The sequence below is a fragment of the Coregonus clupeaformis genome, chromosome 12 (genome assembly GCF_020615455.1).
Source record: "Coregonus clupeaformis isolate EN_2021a chromosome 12, ASM2061545v1, whole genome shotgun sequence".
Taxonomy (NCBI): Eukaryota; Metazoa; Chordata; class Actinopteri; order Salmoniformes; family Salmonidae; genus Coregonus; species Coregonus clupeaformis.
Window position 1 is genome coordinate 12,128,717 of NC_059203.1, and position 13,947 is coordinate 12,142,663.

The following is a 13,947-nucleotide window of genomic DNA, read 5'->3' on the forward strand; positions in this document are numbered from 1 at the left end:
AATTCATACAACAGCATCTCATGCATGGTGGCTAGCCATGACAATCTGTTTGTACTGTATGGGTTGGGATTATGGTTCATTGTTTAGCTAGCTAGCTACATGTCAAAACAAAAGACTCCACTTCGCCAGATGACTACATGATCCATCAAGTTAGCCAGGTGTGTCTGGGGGAGATTATGGCCATCTATTGTATTTCATGAACAAGCGTACATGTCTAGACAATAGTGACCCATCCACTTAGCTAGATGTGGCTGGGGGGTAGTTATAGCATTTCGTTCACATGACCTATCAATTTACACAAGTGTGTCTGGGTAAGCATCATCTAATAATTATACAAACGTATATGTTTTTATCTGGACACTTTCTATTTTTGATATTGCTACTATGCAAATATGCAAGTAACCATTTCACAGTACCGTTTACACCTTCTGTATCCTGTGCATGTGACAAATAAACTTAGATTTTATTTGATATAGTGTGTGTTTACCAGAGATGGTAAAGTGAAGAACAACATGACCTGCACCAAAGTTAGATTAGGATATAGGCCAAGAACTAGATCAATTGTATTTTTACCTGGAGTTTTTCCTTATTTTAGGCTACTACTTTCCACTGTAGTCTTGAAATCTTTGGTTGTTTACTACACTACCTTACTTAGTATGTTTAGCAAATGTCCTCATTTGTAAATCCTTGAAGAGATGGGTGGGGCTAAGGCTTAAGAGAGTGTGAACGATGCTGAAAAAGAAGAGCTCTCCAGTAGGTGTACCAAAACATTCAAGGGCCATTTTCTCAAAAGTGGGGTTACAAGTTTATCAACTTTCAAAGCAGAATTACTTTCCCATTGTTCCTCAACTGCAGTGTATGTTATACCATTTTGTAGCTGAGTCTCTACTTTTATCCAATGTAAGAAACACCATTTCAAATGTTGATACATAAGACCGAATCGAGGTGGTCGGTCACATTTCATCAATTGAGTTAATATCTAGCATCCAGCTTGTTGAGAGCTCCATAGAAGGCATGATCAGAGGCTCGTTCACCTCTAAACATGCTACTTACACAGAGAACTGCAACAACACAGCAACATACACCGTGAGCAGCCCAGCCAATCACATCTCGCCCTCCCAGCCACAAGGGCAGGTATTGTCTCCTTCTATTGTCTCCATGGCCTTGCTATGGCAACATCTGGAAGGCTACGCAGTTGAACGTTTTTGATAAAGTGTATGAGTGAGCACTGGCATTGGGTTGTATGCATGAGTGTTTGTGTGTATGTGTGTGTGTATGAACGTGCTGTCTGCAGCTTGTTGCCTGTTGCACAGTAGGCCTGTGTGGATCCATGGAGACTCACAGGCGTCTCGCTCTGTGGCGCAGAGGAAAGGCTCACGTTGCCGCAGCGCCCGCCAACCCCACCGCCAGCCCGTCTGTGTTGCCATGGCGACCAACCCGTGCAGAGTCTGGAGGTCTCTCTCTCGCTCCCTCTCTCTCTCTTCCTCTCTCTCACCCTCACTCTATAGCAGCAGCAGCCAATGAAACAGTGCCATCCAATCAGACACGTTTGCATAACGAGCTTGTTATGCAGAGGCCTGTGGTTGCAGAGCCTGTGTTCCAGCGCCCGTCTAGACAAATCTCATTTATGCATACGGAGAAGGAGAGAGAATGAGTTTGGAGGGAGGTCCAAATGAAAAAGGGTGGGGGGTGGTGGAAGTAGTTGAAGCAGGGAAGCAGAACCACTGTTAATCTAGAGAGAGAGAGAGAGTAACTGCAGAAAAGTGTCTTAACCCAACCACTGACTGCACACTGCACAGGGTTCAATGTTACACAAACACATCACAGGATACATAAGACCAGCGTGGAAAGAAAGAGGAGGACTCTCCTGGGAGATCATGAAAAATAAAGAAAGTCCTAAAGCATAATCAAATTGTTTATTCCTATATATAATGCCTTCCCTTTGGTATCAACTTCATTTCTGTTCAACATCTACTTTCAGTACTAAATTAAATTAGTACATACAAATTTTACAATGTGCAGCCATTATTTCAGAAATGAATGTCTGATTGAATACGCAAACTTCACATCCTACCGATACCATAAACACCCAAAGCCGTTCAATTGTATAGTGCAACGGGGGGGAGGACACTGCTGACTATCAACACACACAGTCCCCCTAAAGGGATTTCTCTCCTTAAAACTGATCTAGCCAGTCATCAGTCCTAACAGCTCTCCTGTGGTGTGCTTCGGCCTGCTAGAGGGAGTCTGAGCACTGCTGGCTTTCTCAGCTCTGAGACTGACCTAGGAGAAAGAGACCCACTGCCAGGGTTGTAACCTCCATTGATCCGTGTCTGACACTAGACTTTGGGGAGAGATTGTAAGTGAATAACAGCTAGTAGTGGTTTCCCTTAACAGGGAGTTCTGCCTGATGAACACATACAGTGTACTGTCTAGCAGAGCTTGTGAAATGAGCATGGAAAGAGAGTGGTGTGGAGAGAAAGAGAGAGTGTGTGAGAGAGAGGAAAGAGAGAGGGAGACCCCTCATTAGCACGGCATGGTCCAGTGTTCAGTGTTTATCGTGGCCAGCCAAAGGGCCGGTGACAGGCTGGCCACCAGACACTACTCACAGTGCCGCTGGCAGCCCTGGACAGGGACATCCCTGCTCTGTCACCGCCACAGTTCAGAACACTGATCAACCGCGAACCCAGGCAGGGGATACACAGATGTGAAATAGGCACCGCAAAGCCAACACAAACTGTATTAAGGGCAATGCCCTCAAATGGCAGAGGGGTGTGTTACACCAAACACTTTCCTCTGGCTCACTGTCACTGTGTTACACCAAACATTTTCCCCTGACTTCACTATGATGTCTTTCAAGGCACATTTGTGGTTAACCTCAATTAGCCAAGAACCTAAGGAGCAGTTGTGGAAACAAATAAAATGCAGGAGTAGTTTGTTGTCTATTTTGATATATGATGGTGGTGTGGTCTGTGGAGAGCCTCAGCTCAGTGCTGCTGTTTAAAGCCTGTTGTCTGAATGCCAGGAACTAATGCCTGGGAGAGATCAGCTGTCAGAACAGCTCTGTCACAATGCTGTTGCTGGAACCTACTGGCACACGCTCTAGCACTCCTGACCTACCTCCCATGTTGACTGCCACGGGCACAGGCGCTCCTCCTGATCCACAGTCTACACTGGCACTCAAAGCCCACAGCTTACACTGGCACTCACGTTGGCACTGGTGCCAAGTGCCCCTAAGCCAAAGACACTCTACTGCTTCTCCTTGAAATTAGAGAATAGTCCAAGAAACCAAATATTTTACACCAGTAAAGAAATCATAGTTCAATCCCAGCCAATATAAATGGCTGCTCAAGGGACTACTACAGTACATGGCACAACATCTACTGTAGCTTGTTAGAGGTTGTGTGTTATTGTGCATGACATGATTGTAATATGATAGAGTTTACCTCCTTTTTCCTCTTCTTGACTTTGGGCATCTTGCCCTCCTTCATCTTTTGGGGTTTCTTCTTCTTCTGTTGTTTGAGGGCGACGTTGTCAGTGAAGAAGCTGTCCAGAGGTGTGAGCGGGGCAGTGTTACGTTGACCCTCCTCATCCTCATCTAGACACACACAAACACACACATGGCCTTCAGAACCACATGATACAAGTACACACAACTTTCACTCTTATTGTAACACATACAGATTTCATAGGGATTCTGTTAGTCATCACTTTACCATTCTCCCCCTTTTACCTTATGTCCTGTCAGCCAGGCAAGACTCGAACCTTAACCTAGTGGGGTGCTAGTCCTCTGTCAATTGTATTGTCCCAATGTTGTTGTATACATTAAAGCATGCTGACAACAGTGTATAACGGCGCTCCAGACTTCAATGCTGCCACAGTGGGTCACAGAGGAGTAAGAGACAGCAGGGCCAGGGAGACTGCCTCAGACAGTAGACAGTACATCACTATAAAGAGACACTCCCACGGTGCCTCCTCACACACAAACACACAGACTGGAGGGCATGAAATATGCAGCACATGTATCAGAGTCAATCAGCCAGCCAACACTAGACAAGACCTGCAGCCTACCACTCCCAGAGGGACACTGAGTAGGGAGAAGGGGTTCCCCGTCTCCTAAGCACAAACCTTTGGCTTGCAATCCACTTATCCTCCATTTAGCCAGGCTAGTCAGGAGGGGCCACACAGACACTAGATGCTTCCCAGGTTCATTATCAATGAGAGACCCATAGAATTATCTATAGATTCCCATTCACCACTGGCTAAGCTGGATGCATCTTCCCACGTGTGTCCGGCAAATGGTACCGGAGCATCGGCTCTCAGACCAATAGGCGCCGAGACAGCTTCTACCCCCAAGCCATAAGACTGCTAAATAGCCAGACTGCTAAATATCCAGACTGCTAAATAGCCAGACTGCTAAATAGCCAGACTGCTAAATAGCCAGACTGCTAAATAGTCAATGAATGACTCTATCTTGCTCTGACCCTACGCACACTCACTAGACAATATACAGTGCATTCGGAAAGTATTCAGACCCCTTGACTTTTGTCGACGTTTTGTTACATTACAGACTTTTTCTCAAATGGATTAAATAAATAAAAATCCTCATCAATCTACACACAATACCCCATAATGACAAAGCGAAAACAGGTTTTAATTCTTTTTGCATATTTATGAAGAAATACAATAAATAAATACCTTATTTACCCTTTGCTATGAGACTCGAAATTGAGTTCAGGTGCATCCTGTTTCCATTGATCATCCATGAGATGTTTCTACAACTTGATTGGAGTCCACCTGTTGTAAATTCAATTGATTGGACATGATTTGGAAAGGTCCCACAGTTGACAGTGCATGTCAGTGCAAAAACCAAGCCATGAGGTCAAAGGAATTGTCCGTAGAGCTCTGAGACAGGATTGTGTTGAGGCACAGATCTGGGGAAGGGTACCAAAACATTGCTGCAGCATTGAAGGTCCCCAAGAACAGAGTGGCCATCATTCTTAAATGGAGGAAGTTTGGAACCACCAAGACTCTTCCTAGAGCTGGCCACCCGGCCAAACAGAGCAATCAGGGGAGAAAGGCCTTGGTCAGGGAGGTGACCAAGAACCCGATGGTCACTCTGACAGAGCTCCAGAGTTCCTCTGTGGAGATGGGAGAACCTTCCAGAAGGACAACCATCTCTGCAGCACTCCACCAATCAGGCCTTTACGGTAGAGTGGCCAGATGGAAGCGACTTCTCAGTAAAAGGCACAGCCCACTTGGAGTGCCAAAAGGCACCTAAAGACTCTCAGACTATGAGAAATAAGATTCTCTGGTTTGATGAAACCAAGATTGAACTCTTTGGCCTGAATGCGTCACGTCTGGAGGAAACCTGCCACCATCCCTACAGTGAAGCATGGTGGTGGCAGCATCATGCTGTGGGGATGTTTTTCAGCGGCAGGGACTGGCAGACTAGTCAGGATCGAGGGAAAGATGAACGGAGCAAAGTACAGAGAGATCCTAGATGAAAACCTGCTCCAGAGCGCTCAGGACCTCAGGCTGGGGCGAAGGTTCAGCTTCCAACAGGACAACGACCCTAAGCACACAGCTAAGACCACGCAGGAGTGGCTTTGGGCCAAGTCTCTGAATGTCCTTGAGTGGCCCAACCAGAGCCCGGACTTGAACCTGTTCGAACATCTCTGGAGAGACCTGAAAATAGCTGTGCAGCGACACTCCCCTTCCAACCTGACAGAGCTAGAGAGGATCTGCAGAGAAGAACGGGAGAAACTCCCCAAATACAGGTGTGCCAAGTTTGTAGTGTTATACCCAAGAAGACTCAAGGCTGTAATCGCTGCCAAAGGTGCTTCAACAAAGTACTGAATAAAGGGTCTGAATACTTATGTAAATGTGATATTTCCATTTATATTTCTTATTACATTTGCAAAAATTTCTAAAAACCTGTTTTTGCTTTTTCATTATGGGGAATTGTGTATAGATTGATAAGGGGAAGAAACAATTTAATCAATTTAAGAATAAGGCTGTAACGTAACAAAATGTGGAAAAAGTCAAGGGGTCTGAATATTTTCCGAAAGCTCTGTATACAGTACACACACACTACATTGACACTCCCACACAAAACCCACACACATTCACATACACTACATACACACACACACATAACAAACACACGCATACCGACACAACACAACCACACATACATACACATTACGCACACACGCACACTCACACACTTTTACCCTCATTACTTGCTGCTGCTACTCTGTTCTTTATTTTACTCTTATTATTATCTATCTTGAGGCCTAGTCACTTTACCCTGCCTTCATTTACATATCTACTTATTATTTTTAAACTCTGCATCGTTGGGAAGGGCTCGTAAGCAAGCGTTTCACGGTAAAGTCTACACCAGTTGTATTCGGCGCATGTGGCAAATAAAATTTGATTTGATTTAGTATGAGTCTCTCTCATAAACATTCATCATGGTAGCTACCCACTGGGCACATATGTGTCAATTCAACGTCTATTCCACGTTGGTTCAATGTCATTTTCATTGAAATGACGTGGAAACAATGTTGATTCAACCAGTGTGTGTCCAGTGGGTCGTGACTCAAGCTCTATAGTTATTAGGCCAACATGTCTACAGTACCTCACACTGGGAGCTCTTTCACGTCTGAGCCACAGTCAGATCCAAAATTATTGTCACCCTTGGTAAAGATGAGCAAAAAAAACTGTATAAAATAAATAATACAAATACTGAGCTATATTGTATGCTCAAAAAAATGTATGTAAATAGAGCTCTTTGGCCATGCACACCAGTGTTGAGTGGCGTCGAAATAAGGATGCATATGCAGAAAAGAACCCCATACCTACTGTAAAATATGGTGGTGGATCTTAAATGTTATGGGGCTATTTTGCTTTCACTGGTCCTGGGGCCCTTGTTAAGGTCAACGACATGAACTTTAACCAGTAAACAGGACATTTTATCCCAAAACCTGGCCGCAAGTAGATCTTCCAGCAAGACAATAACCCCAAGCACACATCAAAATCCACAAAGAAATTGTTAATTGACCACAAAATCAACATGTAATGGCCATCTCAGTCTCCGGACTTGAACCCCATTGAAAACCTGTGGTTTGAATTGAAGAGAGCAGGCCATAATCGCAAACAAAGGATATCAAAAATCTGGAAAGATTCTGTATGGAGGAATGGTCTAAAATCCCTCCCAATGTGTTCTCCAATCTCATAAAATGTTTTTTTTAAAAGCTCAGTGCTGTTATCCTCGCAAGGTGAGGTATTGAAAGGTATTGAAAACAGGGGTGCCAATAATTCTGACCCCTATCTTTTTGAGAAAAACAAATATTACGTGTTAAATAAAATCTCTTTCTCTGAGCAATTGTATTACTATATCAAATAATATAATCTTCCAATTTGCTGGAGCATAGCTCAGTATTTGTATTATTTATTTTATACAGTATTTTTTGCTCATCTTTATCAATGGTGCCAATCATTTTGGACCTGACTGTATATGTTTGCAGCCTGCCAGGCATGTCATCATTACGACAACTCAGCTAATGTTACAGCTCTTTCAAATGCACTGATGATAAAATTGGCAGAGATGAGAATAAATGCAGTTGTTTATTTAAGACCTACAGGAAGGTTGAGAGAGAAAATCTGCTGTTTCCATCTCAAGACAATGATCTAATTCTCCTCCATGCTGATATGTAACACCCGCCATTATTTACCACCAAGTTGACCAGAAATGGCCACTACCATCAATGCAATTGAGATAAACACATTATGTTTTCACATGTAGAAATGTAAGTAAGGCACCACATCTGAGTGTGTGATCCCAGAGAGAAGCCTGTGGCGTTCTGGCAGCTATTGTTCTAATGCTCTGTGATGTCTTCCAGAGGTGGCTGCTTCGTAACCGGGTGATGAGGGGGATCACTGTGGCATGTGGCACAGGACAACTGGCACCAGGCCCGGTTTGAACCAGACTTCTTGTTTGAACTAGGCTGCAGCCTCACTTGGCACACTGTGCCCACGTTGAAGCATGGACGGTGGGCAGGCAGCACCGCTCTGACCTTCTTGCAAGGGCTTGGCCACCGGACCGCTCCATTAGAGGGGAAATTCATGACCCTCTCATTCCTGAGAAGTCCAGCGTTGACAGGAACACGCATTAGGCCACTCTCTGACAGGCTCCTTATGGAAATACCCAGTTAATGGTGCCCTGACCACCAATGTGGAGTGACTTCAGGCTTCTCCCCACATTGAGAGGGTGTTTATAGCTCATTCTACTCATGTCTTGGGACACACAAAGGCGCCCTCACACGCATTTACTCCAAAGCCTGGTCTTTCTAGTAGCGGATTTGCCGTTATAATGTATTATTCTGAATTGCGGACTGAATGACTTCATGATAGAATCAGAGTAGTAGTCATTGACTGTAAGCTCACTTTCCTGTTCCTGGGTCTTGGAAGTTAGTGATAATAAATGGTGGCAGGGCAGTCTGTACAGAGTGATGGTGTGTGAGTGAGTTAGATGTACTGTGGGTCATTTCAGGGAAAGTCAGCAGGAGCCTGGTGGTGGCAGGGTATAATCTGGCAGCTGATGTAACATTACAGCTCCTTTGTAGTTTGCTATTCTTGCTCATGCACCATAAATATTATGAGATCGCAGTATATTATTATGACAATGTAATTAGAACATACATGTGCAGTTGAAAAAAAATGCAGTGGTGACAAGTTTGACAGAGTAAACACATAAAACACACATTTACTTGGGTAAACATCACACACGCATGCACAAATGGAAAAAAATTGTGTCAGCTTTCACAGTGGAGTCTCCAAAAATAGCCCCCACCAATCAGGGATGACTTTAGTAGGCACACAAAAGCCCATGCTAATCTTTCAATTTCGTTGAATGACGAAACAATTTCAAAAGAAAACAAGACAAAGACAAAGGTTATAGGCAGTAGCAAAAGGTAAAACTGAGACACAGGGACAGTGCTACTGACAGGACCAAGAACAGGACAATGGGAAGGACAACAATGAGTTTGAAACGGTGAGTGGTGGATTGTATGGCTGTGACAGCGAACAGTGGTTGCTACTGTACTGTGGGTCCTCAGCTCTCCCTCCATGGCTTGTGGAGGGCCCTTGCCAATCCTGAAGTTCATTAGACTGCTGTCAAGCCTGGCTGGGTCTATATGAACAACATTCTCATCAAAGCATCATGCACATGCATGATTAAGATGCTAAATGCACAATTATTGAACAGAACTGATCAATACACTCGGGGAAAATAAATATAAAATGTATGAAGAATCAACTGGAACATAACAGGAGCAATATTTCTTTATTAACACATTCCATTGCTATTTGTATGCATTTACCCTCCCTTTTTAACCACTAATCGTTGGTTTTTGGGGATATGCATCAGTGATTGCTTTATCCCTCTGGTTGTAGCTGTCAGACATCACATGCTGAAATCACAGAGCACTCCCCTCTTACTAAAGCTGCCAGTTCTTTAATAAATTGTACCAATATAAATAATCTTAAGGTATTTTGTGAGTCGGTTTGCTCCATAACACCCATGACTATATACATTAACCTTTTCTGTATGCTCCAATGTCAAAAATGTTGTTGGGAACTATTTTAAATGTGACATAATAATGTACATGTTTTGATTCCATAAGCTACTATCAGAAAGAAGCTCAGACACAGGCATTGTGGTATTAATGTCTGGCCAAATGCAAACCCCCAACTATCGACAGTGCAAAAAACTCTTACAAGCAAACCGCATGAAATTCAAGCAAAATACTAAACATACACAACAATACATTACAAAGGTGGGCATAACGCAATGTCATTATTGCACCATGATAAACTGGTGCCATAACCAGCCAACCATTTCACACTAATAGGCTAATGCAAATGCTATGAGCGCAGGAGGGCATATTGGTCTGCCCTGGCTGCTAATCCAGGAGTAAATCATCTGGGGCCTGGCGCTAGCTGGAGGAGAAAACTATTAATGTATGATTCTATTTACTGAACTGACATGGTAGTATAAAATGCAGGCTCCTGACCTAGGCACTTCATCACCTCACCCCTGGTCAAACACTGGCTCAGCCTCTGGCTCCCCAGAGATGTATGACCGGGTTGACAGCCATGGATGGAGAGATTTATGAACCAGGCTCAGGGGCCACAGAGAGACACCCTCTTTAACTAGCAGTGTAAATAAGAGACATGTCCTTTTGCAGATGACCACATGAGTTGATGGGTTTACAGATCTCATCCACCAAGCTCTCACCATTCTAACTTTGGAGGGTTCAAGTGGTCTTGAGTGTATTAAAATGTGTAGGCCTATTAGTTTTGTTTCACAGTCATCTTCTGTGAAAGACTAAAACATGTGGCTCAGTTGGTTGAGCATGGAGCTTGCAACACCAGGGTTGTGGGTCCAATTCCCACGGGGGCCCAGTACGAAAAAGTACAAAACTGCGTGCACTCACTACTGTAAATTGCTGGGTGTCTGCTAAAATGTGCAGTAGCAGTCACGATTGTGGAAAATGGTATGTGCAATTAAATAGTATGATGGATGTGTTGTGAGTATAAACCCATTGGGCTGGTTGACAGTCATGAATGGAGAGATTTATGAACCAGGCTCAGGGGCCACAATCAGTTTGATTACACTTGACTTATCAACAGGACAGTTGCCCTAACCAGTGTTTTCCTGGTACACGTGGTTTCAGTCACAGCCCAGCACATTTGTGGCCACTGCCGACTCAATTGGACAAGAGCTTCAAAACAATTGGGACACAGCTGCTCAATTTTGATGATGCTGCATCACCAGGGAGAGTTGGACAGTTTATGGACATTCATTTAGTAATAATGGAGACATTTTATTCAGTTGTCACGGCATGTGAGGTGCAACTCCTGACCTAACACTGAAACACAAAAAAATATATTGTTGCCTAACAGCAAAATAAAACGGCGCACCCTCGAATCAGCCCGAATAAAATGGTGTGCATGTGCCAAATTCTAATTTTTAAAATGTAGTATATATGCTGATCGTAGTCAAAGTAAAATGGAGTTCGGGTGGCCCAACATCTAAGCTTTTAATATTTTTTTCACGAGAATGCACGGATTTTTAGGCTGTCCCCTTTTCTCGGACCGGCTCATTTCAGTACCACTGATGGCGGCTTTTCATTCGTCTATATCATATTTGAGGATGACACAGTGACGACAAGTGCAGACCTGTGCCCCTGAGGAAAACAACGGGTCGTGGAAAAATTGAAACGCTTACTGCACCCCACCCCTCTTTTCTCCTAGAACGTATAGTACGACAAGCCTTTTCCCCGCATTCAACTAGGCGTAGCAGCGCAAAAAATCTGACTGGCAGAAACTCCCCCCCTTTACTTCACTCGCTCACCTGGTATTTCGTCTTCAAAATCCATGTCCTCTTGTCCCTCGTCTTCATTGCTTAACGACCCAGGCATCTTTATCGCATACCAAAAATCCTCTTGCCTGAGAATTAACTGAAAGTTAACCCTCAAAACGCCACTGTTCACCTCTTATTGCCTCTCCGAAAAGAATTATATGGGTCTTGTGTAAATAAAATGTATATCTGTATATTTTCAAGAATGATGGTTTCCCTGTTTTTGTTGGAAAACATGTATTTCCTTTTCCACTCTTCTCTATCCAAGTCCTCCAGTCTGAAAATAAGAAAGAGACAAAACTGGAACACACATGCCCAGATTGTGACGTCTGGTCTGTTGCCATGACAATCCATCCCATAATTTTCACCACAACTAGTTAAGTCATGCTCCCCTAGTTACCACTTTTACTAGTCGTGAGCAGTGCTGCAAGTAGCAATGTCACTGTGTGCAGCTCTTCCCGCCCGTCTCTTTGCCCGTTTTCCGAAGCAACTCTAGAAATGGAGGTTACTCCAGGATATGGGGAAAAAACTTCACTCAATCCCCTAGTGAGCCCCCACTTCGCATTTCGTCTCAAATGCTTTTGATGCAGTGTAATGTATCCAGTAGTAAAACAATCTAAGTCAAACTTGGTTTGAATAACCGCCAATATTACGTATTTTAATTAAATGTTGGCCATTATGACAATGGCAATAATCATAAAACCAAGTTAATAATCTATCTATCTATAGGCATTATTAAACTTGAGTCAATGGGGGTAATTCGTCTTTAAACTTTAAAATCTAGGATGGAAACAGCTCGCTGACATAAGGGCAATGATAATATATTTGTTAACATAGACATTAAAAGTGGGTTTGTTGCATGCAGCAGTCATTTCGGCTACATTGTATTGTATCTTGATTAATGACGGCAGCGCATGCTGAACAGTGAATGTTACGGAGAGGGCATTCGTTCGTGAAATTATTGTAGCCTACACTAAACTTGGTTGAATTGGCAATTTTAAGTATATTATTCCTTTTGTTTTGGAAATGATTTAGCCAAGGCATGCATGCATTCAACAAACTTGCTTTTCACCTACAATAAATGGCAAGCGCTGCAGCCAGTGCTGTGTTGATTGCTTTGAACAGTTGTCAAGGTTACGTTGCAACCTGAACTCAGGGGTAGACGTAACATAGTACATTTAAATCCGGAAAATACCAATTAGTATGACATGTTACGTTTCGTATTGGTTTTATTAATTGGTGGATGTCCATCATCCACTTCGTATGATATGTTACCAATTACAATTCGTATTGTACTAAGTGTACAAACATTAAGAACACCTTCCTAATATTGAGTTGACTCCAACGCTTCCCACAGTTGTGTCAAATTGGCTGGATGTCCTTTGGACCATTCCACACATGGGAAACTGTTGTGGCTCGGTCAGGTGAAGCTGTACTGACAGTTGTGTGGCTGGGTCCCCCCATGGGCCCAGGTCAGGGCTGGACCGGTCATCGGCGGTAGCAGCAGACAGGACCGGTGGATTATGGAGGGTCCCCTAATGCAGGGACAGGCAGGCAGGGCCTCTGTCGCTGGCGACAGCTCGCCATGTAGCTCTGGCTGGTGATGATCTGGTGGCGGTGAGGAATAGGGTCCGGTCAGCAACATAGGCTCACTACCGCGTGGCGATTCTGCTGGAGTCGCATAGACTGTCCGAGCCAGGGAGAGGGTTCCCCCAGAATACACAGCAGTGGTGGTGGGGGGATTCGGGAATGACGTCTGTGATAGACTCAGTCTCAGAAGCAGGCAACTCCTGAGGAGTGTGATTGACCACATGAAACAAAGGAAACGTGGGATTATTTTTTACTTTCTTAGAAGCGCTGCATTTGAAAGCAGATTCGAAAAGTAATTGCAACCATAGAGATCCTATTAAATAACTCGAGGGGCTGTCATAAATCCTCAAAATTCCAGAATTGGGTGAAAATGCCAGCCAGGGAGAAATCCAAACCAGTCTAATTGTAATGAATGGCAGAGGCATAATCCTGATTTTATTTTTTTTTATGCAGGAAAATATAAGTAAGTAAAAGGCATGTGTAACAGAATTGTCAACCTAAAATATTCTCATATAATTATAAATACAGTTTATACCGGTATTATACACATTTTCTGTATAAATAGGCTCTAAAATATGTACACAGACCATAAATGTCTAAATTGTTGTTTTCTTGGAAAGCTGTGAGTGCTATTAAAATATACAATATCAGTACTTTTGTTGCATTTACAGTGCCTTCAGAAAGTATCCACACCCCTTGACTTTTTCCACATTTTGTCTTACAGCCCACATTTTTAATTGATTAAATTGAGATTGTTTTGGTCACTGTCCTACACACAATACCCCATAATGTCAAAGTGGAATTGTTTTTCAAAATGTTTATCAATTAATAAAAAATGAAAAACTGAAATGTCTTGAGTCAATAAGTATTAAACCCCTTTGTTATGGCAAGTCTAAATAAGTTCAGTAAAATGTGCTTAACAAATCACT

At 43.3% G+C, this 13,947-nt stretch overlaps 1 protein-coding gene across 6 annotated transcripts in view; it reads right to left on the minus strand.

Moving 5' to 3' along the window:
• LOC121577720 (chromodomain-helicase-DNA-binding protein 5-like) overlaps window positions 1-11,879 on the minus strand; it is a 34,419-nt gene extending 22,540 nt beyond the window's left edge. For 4 of the 6 annotated variants that reach the window (XM_041891537.2, XM_041891540.2, XM_041891538.2 and 1 more), the window contains exons 1-2: window positions 11,423-11,879; window positions 3,447-3,598 (exon numbers count right to left, since the gene is read on the minus strand). In XM_041891537.2, coding sequence (XP_041747471.2) covers window positions 3,447-3,598; window positions 11,423-11,489 — 219 coding nt within the window. In that variant the 5' untranslated portion in view covers window positions 11,490-11,879. The remainder of the gene's footprint in view (window positions 1-3,446; window positions 3,599-11,422) is intronic. The other 2 variants (XM_041891542.2, XM_041891539.2) reach the window with 1 other exon arrangement.
• Window positions 11,880-13,947: the final 2,068 nt, after the last annotated feature.